The 16,773-nt window shown below is 41.0% G+C and overlaps 1 protein-coding gene across 4 annotated transcripts; it reads right to left on the bottom strand.

Moving 5' to 3' along the window:
• Positions 1-5,552: 5,552 nt before the first annotated feature.
• On the bottom strand, positions 5,553-16,544 carry cep63 (centrosomal protein 63). Of its 4 annotated transcripts, none has more exons than XM_061684685.1 (13): positions 16,163-16,544; positions 15,420-15,597; positions 15,028-15,123; positions 14,313-14,438; positions 13,502-13,594; positions 12,581-12,748; positions 12,435-12,517; positions 11,950-12,093; positions 11,773-11,866; positions 10,965-11,030; positions 10,587-10,771; positions 8,869-9,079; positions 5,556-5,848 (listed from the first exon to the last, which is right to left on the bottom strand). In XM_061684685.1, exons 1-13 carry the CDS (start codon positions 16,201-16,203, stop codon positions 5,681-5,683), a joined length of 1,653 nt encoding a protein of 550 aa, XP_061540669.1. In that variant the 5' UTR covers positions 16,204-16,544; the 3' UTR covers positions 5,556-5,680. The 4 variants fall into 4 exon arrangements, with proteins under 4 accessions (XP_061540670.1, XP_061540668.1, XP_061540669.1 ...); XM_061684687.1 differs by having other exon boundaries at positions 16,339-16,544; XM_061684686.1 differs by having other exon boundaries at positions 5,553-5,848; positions 8,908-9,079; positions 15,420-16,544.
• Between the last annotated feature and the right edge of the window lie 229 nt (positions 16,545-16,773).

Here is a 16,773-nt window from a genome sequence, read left to right as displayed (position 1 = left end):
TCAAACGCACCAGGAGGAGGGAGGAGAGGAAAGGGAAGGGAAGGGAGGATATATGGGGAGAGGGGGGTAGGCCAGGCCAATGGGATGGGGGCAGTAGGCGGGGGGAGATGATGATGAGGAGGATGATGGAGTGAGAAGAGGGGTGTTTAGCTCACTATCTATTTCTCAACCTATCGCTGGTTTGAAAAGTCGGATTTAGCGACTGTCCCAAATTCTTGTGTTCCTCAAAAGCTGCCTTTATTATAGGCTAACTATCGATCTGTGTGAGTAAGATGTGACTCCCAAAATGTCAGGAAAAGCCTACTAGAACACCTGAACTTGATTAGAGGTTAGTCAGAGACACCGTACGTAAATGGGGGCAGGTGTGTGCTGACTTCCATTTAACCTGAGTTGGAATGTGATTGGTTCATTCTGAACATCCCCAGTTCGATGAATTATTGCTTTGCCGGGCAAATATTTAAGCCGAGGCTCGTGCCGGGTAATTGCGGCGTGAGGGTCCCGGTGTGCTGTGGGTGGGGGGAGGGCTAGTGGGTGTTTGGGGGTGGGGGGTCAACTAGGCACACTGCCTGCCAGCTGTCCACAAACTCAACCCCCCCCCCCCCCCCCCCCCCCCAAACTACCTTCCCCCTTTGAGCAGAAGCTGTGAAAGATCCATTGTTCTCCGCCCAAAAAGCAGACATGACGGGGGCAGACCTGCCATCTGCTGCCCCCCAGGTCCCCCCAACCCCACCCCCACCCTTCCAGCCACGATACGTTTCTTTGGGATCAGCTGGCCATCATCCATGGAGCGCGACAGTGGGGGGGGTCCACTAATATGTCGGCAGCTTGTAAACAAAACAGTGCTCGTTAGCGCCTGCCTGGCGGCCCTGAGACTGCGCAGGTTTGCAAACGTCCACCTGCTCATTTGCATGGCAGTCAAGCAGACACTTGACACGAGTCTCCAGATAAGACGAGACGTTATGCAAAAAAAAAAACACCCGGCGGCGTTCAAATGCTAACTGTTTACATGAATTGGCAGTTTGGTCCCCACAATGGCGTCTTTGTGTCAACGGGACAATGCGGAGTCGAAGAAGTCAGAAGTATTTACATAGAACTTGGTCCACAGTTGAGTTTAAATAGTTTTTCCACTAATTTACTTACAGGAAGGGACACCATTTTTCCCTAATTCTTGTGTGAAAAATTCAGCCCCCAGAGACAGTTTGACTTAGCAGCATGAAACTTGGTAGGCACGTCCATTGCGACCAGACCCAACGTCCGACTTTTTCGTCGCATTACTCGTTTTTTTTCTTTGTGTCGCAAATACAAACTTGAGTTACGAGCGAGCTTCAGCTACGCAGCCTACCGTTTTGGCCGTGAAGTAGAGGTGCGTGTGTACACTATAGACACATGTTCTTTGTTTACACCTGCAGCGTTTACACGAAAACACGACGGAGAAACCAGTTTTCCAAACGTTTTTAGTCGCCCAAATGCTGTTGTCATATAAATAAAACTTTCTTTTTATTTTTTTGGGCTGGCAATAAGAAGTGCGTGTGCTCCTGTGGTGGCCGCGTTGCGTCCGGGCCTGATTGGCTGACCTTCTGTGTGCTGATTGTGATGTGAGCTGAGGTGGGAGAAGCTTCTTTTGTTTGAAAGGAGGAAATGGACACATTCCTCAAATTACCATGACCATGGCGTCTGACCAAGCCTGCAGTCTGCTGCTGGGAGGGATGGGATGGGGATGGGGGTGGGGGGGGTGGTTGGGGGGGTGGGGTTCGGGGTTGCCCCACATGGTCACCCTAATTCATGACCACTACCTTTCCCCCAGTACAAGGGTTTGAATAATTTGTAAACTTTCTACACAAACCAATACAACACAAACATACAGTGGTGCCTTGAGATACAAGTGACCCGACGTTCAACCGCTTTTTTTTTTTTTTTGTCAAGACTTGCGAGCGCCAACTTGAGATATGAGCGCTGTTGATTGACAATATGTAGATTGACAATCTAAGTAGTCAGTCTTACACTGTATTCTTTATACTCTGTGAAGAACTATATGGCTCAAATCTGAGTTCTCGGCAAGAACTTCCAAAGTTGACACAGATGATTTGCTTTCGCGGGCCACATAAAATGAGTTGGCGGACCAGATTTGGCCCCCGGGCCTCGAGTTTGACACTTGTGGCTTAAAGAGTTGAGGGGTGAGCTTGTCCCACGTTAGCATTAAGATAGCGGACTTGGTTAAATACAAGACGCGTAATTCTTTCAATAAACGTCAACTGGGAGCGGACTCATAATTAGAATTTTTGCTCGCAAATCAAGACAAATAAAAAATAAGAATTGTTAAACGGGGTTACTCTTAAATTGAGGTTATCGCTGTATTTTCAGTTGGTCTCGGGTAACCTTTGGTCAGGTGAGTATAAAAATCATCAGATTAAATGTTTGTGTGTGTGTTCAAAGGACAATTGCAGCAACATTCACGTCTGTCACTTTTGCAAAATGCTTTGGGGAAAAAAAATAAAAATAAAAAAAAGTTTAGGCATCGTCACACTGTTTGACCCGCAATAGAACACTATGGAAAGCCGCTCGAACGTTGATTCGATATCCGTACGAGTAGGCCAAAAGTGGCATTAGTAGTGGGGGGAAAAAACATCACTAGTTGCTCTACTAGCGCACGTAATGGTCAAATTAGTTAAGAGGAAGAACATACTAGTACATGGACCTTAAACTGGATATCCTTCATGCTCAATGAGTCCATGTGGAAAGATTCATGTAAAGCCTTTTAAGCTGAACGGCAGATGTTTCTGCACACAAAAGAACACGTCCTGCCCCGCAGCACTTACACGTGCACCTGTCACACACACACACACACACACACGCACACACACACACGCACACGCTTGTAGCATATGAAGCTCGACACAAATACTGCAATGTACATTGAAGTGTGTTCTAAACAAAGACGCTCATTTGAACCACTTGGGATTAAAATAACAAAGCCTTGAACGACATATAGAAGTTATGTTGACCAGTCAACATATTACGAAAACAAGTGTCTGAAATTTTAAAATTGTCCTTGTATTATGTGAACTTTTTTTTATATAAAAAAATCTTTTTTTTTTTTTAAATTATAATAGAAACTTTTTTCTCACCACAAAATGGCTTTTTGGAAAATTGGAGCTTTGTTAGAATATTCCGACATTTTTCTGGCAGTCATGACTTCATTCTCAATATATTTTTGTTCTTGTAATTTTTAACATTTTTTCCCCTGCCACAAAATAAAAAGATTTTCGATAAAGTTTTTTTCCCTAAAATTACCATTTTTGTTCTGATACCTAAGAGTTGTTCTCATAGAATTTCTATTTTGTTCTCATAATAGTTAGGTTTTTTTTCCCCCACCACGCTGACTTTTTTCACATTGAGTATATTTTTAACATTTAGCAAAATTTCAGCTTTATTTCTAGTAACATTTAAACTTTTTCTTTCTTGTCAAATTCTATTTTTCCCCCCTCAATTTAATTCGTGTAATATTTCAACTTTAATACATTAAAAAAATCCACTTTTCTCCTTACGCAATTACGACTTTATCCTAGTAATATGCCTACTTCTTTCTCATTAAAGGTTTTTCATTTCTAATAATATTAATACATTTCCTTTCCTCAATAAATTGAGATGTTTTTCTTGAAAAAAATCACTTTTTATGTTTTTTCCCCCTGTAATACAGTATTTACTCCCATGCCATTTATTTCTGGTACTAAAATTCTGCCTTTTTCCACCCTCACAAATGGATGCAACGGTGAGAAAAAGCTGAACAAAGAAAGCCTCAGGGTTCCCCCCCCCCCCCCCCCCCCCCCCCCTGTAATAAGCCCCGCCCCCTCCCAGATGGCCAGTAAAGACCAGATAACAGGGTGACCTCCCTCAGGCAACAAGATGAACATCAGCAGAGTGTGGAGAGCAGGTGGCTGTGCTGTGAGGGTTCAACATGATGCATGCAAAATGTTTTCCTCAATATACACCAAAAAAAATGAAGAAACACACGCACGACTACAGTTCGCAGGGCAACAGAAACGCTCCCGATTATTCATTGGTTATCTTAGCTAGCTAGGTTAGCTATCGAGGCAGAATTAAAAAAAAAAAGTTTTTGTTAGTAGAAAATTAAGAAATGTTTTCTCCTGATTCCTAATCTTCTAAACATTTTTTTTCTTGTAATACTAGAACGTGTTCAGAATATGACTTTTTTGACAGAATGGCAACTTTACTCTCATAATATTTCAACATTGTCAATTACAACTTTATTCATCGAAGTTTATTCAAATTTTTTTCCCCTTAATAGATTTTTTTTGTTTGTAATGTGATTTCTTTTTTTTGTTCTTGGGTGTGTGGTTTTGTATTGTACGCATTTGTTGGATTTTTTTTTTTTTCACAAACGGATGTTACAAAAAAAGTTCTGATATTACAGCAAAAATTGTAATGTTACAAAACAGAAGATACAAGTGTGACAAGAAAAAAATATTTGTGCAAAAAAAAGTAACAATATGAAATGAGATTTTTTTTCTTGGAAAAGTTATTATTGAAATATGTTTTTCTTTGCAAAAAAGACTTATCTTGCTCGAATAATTGTACTTTTTTGTCTGGGAAAAAAGGCAACATTTTTCTTGTAAAATTACTTTTTTTTCCTGTTAAAGTACAACTTTTTCAGACTATATCTTTTGGGGCACTAAATGATTTGATTCTAGTAACATTTCAACCTTTTTCTGGTCAATTACCAATTTCTTGTCATGACAGAGCTTTTTTGCTTGTTTTAGCGAGTGCAGCTGCTAGGAGGGGAGGTGAGGAGGTCGGATGGTGGCACTTGTAGGACAGCACTGATGCACTCGGGTCAGGTGGCCTTGACGATGTCACCAGACCACAGAGGAAAAGCCCCAGTAAATCTCACAAGATGGCAGCTCATTGCACATCTAAAGCAGTGATTCTGAAAGTGTGTTCCAGTGTGAAAAAAAAAATGCGGATACTCCTACTGTTTTAGCGTGTTTCTTACAGTATTGCTATTTGTTTTTAATTAGTAAAATAGTCTTGTTAAAATGAGTAGAACACAGAATGCGCGTCATACGTCACATCCGGAGCGTGCCGGGCCTCCAGAACAACGAGGCGTTCCCACCGCCTTCGGAATAAAAACAAGGAGCGGGACACAGAGGTTCTGGAAGGCTGAGGAATGTTGCTCTCATTTTGGGAAAAGTGTGGCTTGAGGAGGAGCAGGAAGCGCGGCGGCTCTTAAAGAAAACGTGACCGCGCTGGTGATGCCGTTCCATGGAGACGAAATAAGATGGCAGATTATCAAGGGTGATCAAATAACCTTTAAAAAAAAAATACATGGAATTTTTCAACTTTTTTTGATTATTAAAATAGTCGTTAGATGCAGCGCGACATCAAATTATTTAACTTATTCGATTAATCGTTTCAGCCGTGTAAATCATGACGCATTATACTCTTCTCATTTGTTTTTGAAAACGTTTTTATTTAAAACTATGACTGTTTCAATGTTTTCACTATTATTAACAGAAGTTAACTGAGACTTGTATTACACCTGATGTTTCAAAAAACGAGATGTAGAAGAACTTGTCACTTTTGAGACATGTTTAATGTGCAAAGTGATTTAAAAAAAAAAAAAAAGTAGATTTTATTTTTGTTTTTTTTTCCCCCTCCACCTTCACAAGGACTTGGCGTTGAGACGTTTGGCTATGCTGGCGGCGATGCTGTCGCCCATGCCGAGGATGTGCGTGTCCAGCTTGTGCAGAAGCTCCTTGGAGTGAAGCCTCTCCTCATCCAGGAAGCGAGACACCGTGGCGTCCACCGGAGGAGACGCCGGCCGAGCATCCTGTGCAAATGCCAAAATGAAGTTAGATCCCGTCACCCGGGGAGGACATCGAAGGAGCCTCACTGCCAGTGATGTGTAGTAACCAAGTATAAATGTATTTGATTTGAGTGTTTCTTAGTCCCTACATTTGGAAACAGATATAGTGGATGCAAAAGGTCTAAACACCCCTGTTCAAAAAACACCTTTTGAGATGTTAAAAAATGAATAAATAAAAGAAACCAAGATAAATCATTTCCCAACGTTTTCCTCCATTTACGTAACCTAGAACCTGAACAACTGAATTGGGGGGTGGGAGTAAAAATGACCAATGACGTGGTGGCACAAGTGTGCACACCCTCGTCTAACTGAGGGTTTGGCTGTGTTCAGAAGTAACCAATCACATTCAAACTCATGTTAAATGGGAGTCAGCACACACCTGCCACCATTTAAAAGTCTCAGATTAACCCCAAATATAGTTAATCTCTTCTAGTAGGCGTTTCCTTACGTTTTGCTTTTCTAGCAGAAGCCTGAAGGTTTCGCACTAATACTGATCGCTATTTGGAACTGTTCATAATTTCTTCCACCTCGATTAACACATTCACTGCCATTGACGGCTTTAGAGGTCAAATGGCCATGTTAACTAGGAAGCCTGGCAATGAATGAGTTAATGGCCTTGCTGTTGTAGTAGGCTTTTCCTGAGATTTGTTTGTTGTTCTAGCAAAAGCCTGAAGTTTTTTTTTTTTTTTTTTTTCCCCTAACACTGACTGCTATTTGGAACAGTTCATAATTCCCTCCACCTGAACTAAGGCCTCAGCTGTTCTGGTAGGCTTTTCCTGACATGTTTTTCTTTCTAACAGAAGCCTGAAGGTTATGTACAAACACTGACTGATATTTGGAACTGTTCATAATTCCCTCCACCTTGACTATGGTTCCAGCTGTTCGAGTAGACGTTTTTGCTGACATTTTTGGGGCTTTCCAGCAGAAGCTTGAAAGTTTTTGGCTAATACTGATTGGAACTGTTCATAATTCGCTCCACTGTGATTAAGGCCCGAGTTCCAGCCAAAGAAAAACAGCCACAACACAAGATGCTGCCACCACCATGCTTCACTGTAGTCATGGTGTTTGCGACAAACCTACCTTTAGGAAGTCAGGCCAAAAAATTCAAACGTGGTTTCATCGCACTACATTAAAACTGAGGGCTGTGTGTTTGTTACGTATATTCTATTTTCTTGAGATGGTGAATTGTGTTCACGTTTGCTGTAGGCTATAACCATCAAAATTATGCATATACAGTGAGTACGGAAAGTTTTCAGACCCCCTTCAATTTTTCACTATATTGCAGCCATTTGTTAAAATCATTGAAGTTAATTTTTATCCTCATTAATCTACACACAGCACCCCATATTGACAGAAAAAAAACAGTTGTTGAATTTTTTTGCTGATTTATTAAAATAGAAAAACTGAAATATCACACAGCCATAAGTATTCAGACCCTTTGCTGTGACACTCATATTTAACTCGGATGCTGTCCATTTCTTCTGATCATCCTTGAGATGGTTCTACACCTTCATTGGAGTCCATCTGTTTTTGATTATACTGATTGGACTTGATTAGGAAAGCCACACACCTGTCTATGTAGGACCTTACAGCTCAACAGTGCATGTCAGAGCAAATGAGAATCATGAGGTCAAAGGAACTGCCTGAAGAGCTCAAAGACAGAACTGCGGCAAGGCACAGATCTGGCCAAGGTTACAAAAACATTTCTGCTGCACTTAAGGTTCCTAAGAGCACAGTGGCCTCGATAATCCTGAAATGCAAGACGTTTGGGATGACCAGAACCCTTCCTAGAGCTGGCCGTCCGGCCAAACTGACCAATTGGCGGAGAAGAGCCTTGGTGAGAGAGGTGAAGAAGAACCCAAAGATCACTGTGGCTGAGCTCCAAAGATGCAGTCGGGAGATAAGCGAAAGTTCTAGAAACTGCACTGTCACTGCAGCCCTCCACCAGTCGGGGCTTTATGACAGAGTGGCCCGACGGAAGCCTCTCCTCGGTGCAAGGCACATGAAACCCCGCATAAAGTTTGATAAAAAAAAATAAAAAAAACCTGTAGGACTCCAAGATGGTGAGAAATAAGATTATTTGGTCTGATGAGACAAAGATAGAACTTTTTGGCCTTAATTCTAAGTGGCATGTGTGGAGAAAACCAGGCACTGCTTATCACCTGTCCAATACAGTCCCATGGTGGTGGCAGCATCATCCTGTGGGGGTCTTTTTCAGCTGCAGGGACAGGGAGACTGGTTGCAATTGAAGGAAAGATGAATGCGGCCAAGTACAGGGATATCCTGGACGAAAACCTTCTCCAGAGTGCTCAGAACCTCAGACTGGGCCAAAGGTTCACCTTCAAAAAAGACAATGTCCCTAAGCACACAGCTAAAATACCGAAGGAGTGGCTTCAGAACAACTCCGTGACTGTTTTTGAATGGCCCAGCCAGAGCCCTGACTTAAACCCAATTGAGCATCTCTGGAAAGACCTCAAAATGGCTGCCCACCAAGGTTCACCATCCCACCTGAAAGAACTGGAGAGGATCTGGAAGGAGGAATGGCAGATGATCCCCAAATCCAGGTGTGAAAAACTTGTTGCATCATTGCCAAAAAGACTCATGGCTGTATTAGCTCAAAAGGGTGCGTCTACTAAATACTTAGCAAAGGGTCTGAATACTGGCTGTGTGATATTTCAGTTTTTCTTTTTCAATAAATCTGCAAACATTTAAACAATTCCATTTTTTTTCTGTCAATACGGGGTGCTGTATGTACATTGTGGGGGAAAAAATGAACTTATTGATTTTAGCAAAGGGCTGCAATATAAAAAAAGAGTGAACATTTTAATGGGGTCTGAATACTTTCTGTACCCACTGTATATTAAAAGAATCATGACATATTTCACTCTGTGTAAAGTGCATCTCTATGATCTGAGTTCCACTTTTGAATTGAACAACCCAACTGAATTAAGTATTTGACACTATTCTAATTTATTGAGATGTACCTGTAAGTGGGGGTTCGCTGTACTTTTGCAACTGCTCACCGGCGGCGAAGCCGAGGCGGAGCTGCATCCCTCTGGAGTGTGGTCTGCTGGCGTAGAGTTCTCGCCAGAGATTCTCCTGTTGCCGGGTGGCCTCCGAGGGCCCAACGAGCGAAGCTGAGTGAACAGATTCTGGATGTCGCCCTCGTAGGAAGTCCCCTCGCCGACATCGCCGCTGAAATAGAAAGTGGTGTTAATAACCATTTACAAGTCCTTTAAAGCAGCGGTTCTCAAACTTCTTGGGTCCAGGGACCCCTTACACAGAAGACATTCTTCCAAGCCCCTCCTCATTATCCGAACAATCCGACAATTAAACGTAATCGTCATGTGTACTCCTAAATGCCATTGGAATTAAATAGTGCCTATTTTTAAAGAAAAAAAGTCATATTACAATAATAAAGTAATTTTTCATTAATCATTTTTAGAGCAGTGATTTTCATAGTGTGGCAAGGCGGTAAAAAACAAAAAATAAATAAATACACAAAAAACAAAAACGAAATCACTACACAAGTACAAATCAGTTGTTTTTTTAAACTTTCACGTTCAATACATTAACATTTAATCTTTGAGAACGGTTTATTTTTCAACAATTACTCAGGTTAAAAAAAAAAATACATAAAATACTTTTACATGCAATATATTTCAATTGATCCATGCATCATAAGTATTTTGTTTTCCTATATTCAAGTACAGCATTAATGCATATTTTGTCGAGATAAAAAGGTTGTACTCTTACGAGAACAAGGTTGTATTTTTCAAAGACAAAGTCGTTTTAGATTGAAAATCGGGTTATAGGTACGAACAAGGGAATGAAGTCATATTTTAACAATTCAATAAAAATTAAGATACATAACATTGCACCTTTTATCGTGGCAAACACCCTCATGCTCTAAGAAATAAGACTAGACGCCCTTTCGTTCTTCAAAAATAGGACTTTATTCCTGCAAGAATACGCCTTTATCCATATAAGGATGTCAGATTTTTTTGGACAATATTTACCAATCATGTCTGAGCTTTTTAGTAATTGCAGGTTTGTTTTATTGGCGCACTGATCCCAGCGATGCCAAGGTTTCAAACAAGATGTTCTCTGAGGGAACGGCTGCTGAGCGGTAGCGGTCATCAGCAGGTTGCAACAGCCGAGATACAGAGAGACGAGAAGCGTCTCAGAAGGGCATAGAAGTAGACATCCTGGGAAATGTATTGGTCCATATGTGGATCAAAGACCTGTTGTGAATATTCTCTTATGTATGCATTATTTATACAGTAAACTCTTGCATATTCGCAGTTCGACATTCGGGTTTTTGGGGAACCTTTCCTCTGTTGTTCTGTTTTTGTGCTCAGGCCCAAGCAATAAAATTATTACTTTAGCACCATCTGGTGGAATCTTGGTGTTGTTGTTAGGTTCAATTCATTGATTTTCTTTCTTTGCCTGCATTTCAGATGTCATTGTTTTGTAGGCGGTCCTTATATGCACCTTGTGCATTCAAAGTATGTTTCGGGTTCTCTCTGTCAATTATTCGCATTCAGTATTGTTGTTAATTATTTTCGTTATTCACGTCAGGGCTGTGTATATACGAAATGATAATTTCTGAAGTTTACCTGTAAAAATGTCAGCGCATTGTAGGTTAATCCGGACATTTCACCTGAAAGCCCAACATCCCGAAGTTTTGGGATTGGAATACCTTTCCACAGGGGTCTTGGAATTGTCACCGCTGGCGTGTCCGTGTGGCGCCGGCCTGTCACCGCCCGCGGCCCACTGGGGAGGGCGAGGCGTCTGCGCGAGCTCTGGCCTCAGCTGCGGGTGGTCCTGCTCCGTCACGCAGCTTTCCCTGAGGGAGGCCAGCGACGCTGCAGGCGACGCATCGGCCTGCAAGAACACAGGACCTCGCGAGACTTGAGCACAGCGAGCATCTCCAGGACTAACTCCGCAAGCCTGATTTGCTTTCTCTTTGTCTTTTTGTTTGTGTGAGACGTCACCACAGAGAAGACATGTGTGATGATCACCATAGGACAGTAAATTAGACTGTCAGTGGCTACAGTTAGCGCGGACAACAACCAACCTGCTTCCTCATGACGTCCACTTCTTCACTGTGCCGCTGCTCCGCCCTCAACAGCTCCTCTCGCAGCTGAGAATGCACAGGAAATATAAACACGAGAAATGTACATTCAACTCTCATTTATCGTAGGGGTTACTACTGCTGTAAATGAAATCTGTGATATCTATTTTTTAAATGATATTATTACATATATTTACAAGTTCCATATATGCATTCCAATTTATGACATTGCACTTTGAAGAAGGGTGCAGGCATTTTATATGTCCACATTATTGTTATTTGTCACCATCCACACGCACACAACCCAAGCACATGCCTATTAGGCATGTCCTACTTGGTGTGAACAGGATTTCCTGGAATAAGCATTTGCGCTACTCCACACACTCACGGTCCTGGCAATGTAGTTAGCAAAAAACATTATGGGTACCCAGAAATCATTGCGGTAATGTTTTCAATTACTGTACTCAAGCTAGACTTTGCTCCTTTTTTGCGTTTCTTCCCGTTGATGATGAGTGTGTGAATTAGACGAATACACGCTAAGGTTGATATTTGTGAATTTATTTCAGAAGTTGCTCTGCCTTAATTGAAGTGTGGCATTCCTTGTGCCTGCACAATACTAGCTGCGCTACGTTCATGTCAAGCACGTGATAGCCACCCGCTCGGTCTTGGGAACATTTCTGACTTCCTCCTAGCAGCAAAGGAAGTCTTAAAGGACTAAAAGATGAGGAACGTTAAGCATAATGTTTATGTTCTGCCTGATGTCACTTCCGGTATGGTGTCTCACTAGTGCGTGGGTGGGGGAATGTCTCACCTTTTTGACTTCTGCTACTGAAGAATCAAAGGCATCTTTTAGCACCTTGGCTTCTTGTCCCAACTTCATGTGCTGGACGCTCATCTCCTCCAGTCTGAGAAAAAAAAACGCGCCTTAGTGAAGAGACTTTAAAAGAACAACAACAAGCAAACCAGATGGAGGTGGTTGGTCAGTTACCTCTGTTTGAGTCGCATCACTTGGCTGTTGAGTTGAGCCTCACACGTGCGAGCGCGGTCGAGCTCTGCGGACGTCCTCTCTAGATCCTCGCAAAGCTTCTCCGCGCCGGCAAAGTCGCGACACGCCGCACGCTCCTCTAATGACCTGAAACACATGAATAATGAATGAATGAATTCATTAACACAAACATTAATACTCAGTAGAACACACACACATTTATGAATACACACTGCTATACACACATCAATAGACATTACTACATACATTAATAGACACACAGTAATACACTTTACTGAACACACACGCACATTACTACACACGTTAATACACTCGCACAATCACTCACACACAATAATACATGCACACACAAGTCACTCATTCGCTCACACACCAACACACGTACACGTGAATATACACGCGCGCACACATTAAGTCGCACAACCGCTCGCACTCGCGCACACACACGTGCATAGTAAATTACCCACCGTATGACTTGCTCTTTGTCGTGCAGCACGTGTTTGAGTGTGCTAACATCATTGTGAAGCCTTGCAACCTCCTCCGCTTTGTCCTGTCAGTCACACACGTTGACTAGGCGTCCCAAAACCTTTGTCACCAAGGTGTCGTCCTTTACCTGTTGCTCCCTGCGGTCGTTTGCCAAGCGCGGGTTCTCCAGGGCTCGGAAGCGTTCCCGTTCGAGTTCCTGCGTGTGCAGCTCATGGTGAACTTTTTCCAGCTGAGCGCGCATATGCTGAACGTCGGAGCAGCAGGTGGCGTGTTGGCGCTCGGATGCACACTGCGCCTGGACATGACAAATAGTTATGAAAAAAATTTGGGGAATAATTGTTGGTCTAAAATAATGAATCAAAACATATAAGAAATATTATGTACAATTACAAATTTCAATAATTACATATATTTTTAATCTATGAAACATATTGATTTCCTTTGATATGAATGAACTACATAAAAATTACATAAATTGAATCATTCAGAATTTAGAATGACTAATGAATGTGTAAAATATACAAACCACAATAGACAAATTTTGTTAATAAAATTATTGATAGTCCATAAAACAGAAATATAGAATTAAATCTTAAAAACATAAGTACTTGTAAAAAAAATGTTAATTATGAGATGATTATACATGCATTGAAACTAAGTAATTATATATATTTATGTAAATTTAATTCCAGAGATCATTTTAACTACTACAACTTTATACATGTTATTAGTTAAAATACATTATAATTCATGATACATTTAAAACAATGAATTAAAACATTAAAATGGTGAATTAATTTTAAAACATGAAAAAAGTCAAATTTAAATCAACAAATCCATGATACAGTATAAACAAATGACAAATAAGCAAATACATATTACACAATTTCTAAACATTTAAATCATTAAATTAAAAGTCTCTTTAGTTTATTATAATAATAATTACAGTGTTTACCACAAAAATATATTTTTTAAGATACAAAACAAAAACGTAAAAATATCAAAATCATCATTTAATTAGATAACTAAAGTGCTAAGGTGTGTTTACTTTGATGTGTGCGAGCTCATCATTCAGACTCTTCTTATGGGCCTCCAACTCTGCCAGCTGCTTCTGGTAGATGACCAAACTCTGACTGTACTCCTGCAGCACGACAGCACCAGGGCGGGAGTCAGTCACATCACCAGTAGGTGGCAGCAAAGGGACATACACAGAAAGTAAGTATTATATTAATAGTGCATTTCAGATATTAATAGTGCATTTCAAAATGTTGGTAAACAATGACTGGGCATACATCTGGATGGCAAAAAAGTGACTGTCTACCGCTGACCTGCTTCAAGTTCACGATGATATTAAGACGCCACATCGAATAATCCAACCACGAGGTCGCTAAGAACGCCAAGATACCGCCAACGGCCAATCAGAGCAAAGCTTTTTTCCGTATTTAAACTGAAGAGAAGGGCGATACAATCACAGCAAAGCTTATTTCCATGTCACATATTAAAGAGAAATCCGTCCATCCAACTGCCAGGTGAAAAAGAATGAATTCAATTGCTTGACAAAAGGACATTCTGGGCATTTTCAACCAATATCTTGTGAACCTAATAAAAAGACAAAGATTGCTTTTTGTTTTTTTAATTGATAGAAGGGGACCTTTAAAAGCTATATCCAAAGGTCATGTTAAATGTCTCAAGTTTGCAGCACATCTATTTTGGAATTATCTAACCTGTTGAAATGTAAATTACATTATTTGGTCAAATGACATTGAAGGGTTGCTTACTCATGGTGCCATCGGAGAACGCGTCGGCTTTTGCGGCCCAGAAGTACGTGTGACGGCGTGTTGAAAAGGTCTATAGAGTACCTCAAGCTTGTCATTGAGCATCCTGACTTCAGACTCGTCCTCCTCTTTGGATTTTGATTCCTCACTGTTGGACTTCCTCACACGTCTGCGTTCAAGCTTCTGATAACTCCGCTTTAACTTGTCCAACTGAGGGGAAAAAAATAATATACATACATAAATTATTTCAAAGTATTTTTTTTTTTTTTAAATGAAATCTTTTAGAGAGGAGAAGTAGAAATAAAAACTGAGATAATGCAGTTGCACAATGTATACATCCCTCTCATAATTGTGTGTGGGTTCAGAATGAACCAATCACATTAAAACTCATGTTAAACAGGAGTCAGCACACACCTGGCACCAATTAATGTGCCTCTGATTAATCCCAAATTAAATTCAGATGTTCTATTAGGCTTTTTATGACATTTTCCTTCCTCGTTGTTCAAAAGGATCAAGTCAGGAGAAGTGTAAAATATAATTTCCAAGGCATTAAATAGAAAATATTTTAGCTAAGAAGACAAAAAAAAAAAAAAATTCAGGAAAAGCCTCAAAGTTATGAAAGGATTAATCATGGTATCATTTTACTTAAATCACAAAAATCAGGCATTTGAACAGGGATGTATAGATTTTTTTATATCCACTGTAATTACTGTATGTGCATGTAAGCTTTCTTTCTTTTGTGTTGTTCATAAAATGATGCCGGCTCGCTGGGTGAAAGCGTGACACACAAGCGCCTTACCTCATCGCTGACTTTCCCCAGCTGCTTCTCGTACTTGGTTGCCAGGTCCTGTCGTCCGGTCTGGAATTCCTGCAGCTGCTTGCGGAGAACCCCGATCTACAACGGGAACGCCAACAACAAAGTCAAAGTGTCAGCATCAAACTGGTACACACGCTCCTACACATCAACACACATTAATACACACAGGCATATTCATACACACAGAGACACTCCGATAAACTCAAATGCATGAATACACACACAGACATTAATAGATATTACTATAAACACATGCCTCAAAACACATTACTACACACAGTCACTCAATCACATATGCATGCACACACATTTACAGAAAACTTGTTACAAGATGGTGTCACACGTCCCTCGTCCCCCCTCCAAGTGTGCGCTACCTCCAGGTCCTTGCGATGGAGGAGCACCCTGGAAACGGACATCTCCTCCTGGCTGCCCTTCAGCCGCAGCTGGATGTCCCGCATCTGCGCCTCCCACTCGCTCCTCTGCTGGCTCATCATGATGTCGATCTGCCGCATCAGCTCCTGGAGCTCTGGCTCGCACACCGACAGAACAGAGCTGAAGAATACGCGGAGAACACAGAAAACAAGCAAACAAACATGTGAAATAGCCACCATCACAAGGGTGGACGGACAACGGGTTCTCAAAAGTGCATACCGAGGACAACTGCACTTTGCAATAAATGTATCCACTTTACTTTTTTTTTTAAATAAGCTTTTTTTGACAAATGTAAAAACTAACTTTTTTTTCAAACTAAAAAACTGACCATAATAAATCTTGAAGCTTGAAATTGGTGTGATAAGCACTTTGTGAGCACATCTGACATGTGAACCTACTGGCGAAGGTGTGATACATGTGTGAAAAGTAGTTTTTGAGACGAGTCAGTGCACATTTACTGATTTCACACAATTTCCTTACATTTTCCTTATTATATGCAAATTACTTGAAAATAAAACTTAACTTAAAAATACAAGCTTTCAAATTAAAATATATTTCTGAATGATGTAAATTACAGCTTCTTTTAATCCTACCCGAATACCAGTTGACCACCCAGGGTTAGTCCAAGAGGACCAATTGTCATGCAACCCATCACAAGTCAGTAAACAAGTAGCATCACGCAAACCTGAGGTCCGAATTCAGCAACGAGCCCAAACACGCCTCCATTTGAGTTTACAAATGTCTTCCAATGATTTAATATTCACTATATAGCCTGACTAGACCATACAGTTTGGTAAATAAAGTCCACAAGTTGCACGCATTTGGCGAAACGGTGGGTTAGCAAGCACCAAGCTAACCAACCTCTGTGGCGCCACGAAAACGTTCAAAGCGACGTGACGCCACGCTTAATAGTTTAGGTCTCCAAAAGGATAACTGCTAGCAGCTAGCTCGTGAAACGTATGTAAATGAACAATATTTAAGCTAGTCAACTTTTAAAATACGTGAACAAAAACAACAACAAAAAACAAAAACAAATCAAAATGTAAACGACTTCCTCTTTTAACGCTAAGCCCGCCCCTTTGTACTACGTCATCGCGTGCTCCGGAAGCAGCGAGAGTGGATGCCAACTTTCACTTTATTTCTTTACTTTTGTTATTTTCTAGTGCCTGAAGCTGGATTTCTGTTGTTTTACACAGTAACATGAAATTACGCTATACACAAGCGGCTATGCTAAAAAAAAAAAAAAGTAGCAGCCACAGTCCTTCGACGTTCACGTCATACGTAAAGAAGTGGATG

Source organism: Phycodurus eques, chromosome 8, assembly GCF_024500275.1.
Source record: "Phycodurus eques isolate BA_2022a chromosome 8, UOR_Pequ_1.1, whole genome shotgun sequence".
Classification (NCBI taxonomy): Eukaryota; Metazoa; Chordata; class Actinopteri; order Syngnathiformes; family Syngnathidae; genus Phycodurus; species Phycodurus eques.
This window is presented reverse-complemented; position numbering and strand designations above follow the sequence as displayed.

Excerpts from the sequence above, each read along its gene's own strand:
- cep63 (XM_061684684.1), bottom strand. The coding sequence starts at position 15,656 with ATGGTGGCTATTTCACATGTTTGTTTGCTTGTTTTCTGTGTTCTCCGC. Across the intron at positions 12,518-12,580 it reads ACGACCGCAGGGAGCAACAG|GACAAAGCGGAGGAGGTTGC; the intron begins GTAAAGGACGAC and ends TGTGACTGACAG. Across the intron at positions 5,849-8,868 it reads CAGCGAACCCCCACTTACAG|GATGCTCGGCCGGCGTCTCC; the intron begins GTACATCTCAAT and ends GCATTTGCACAG.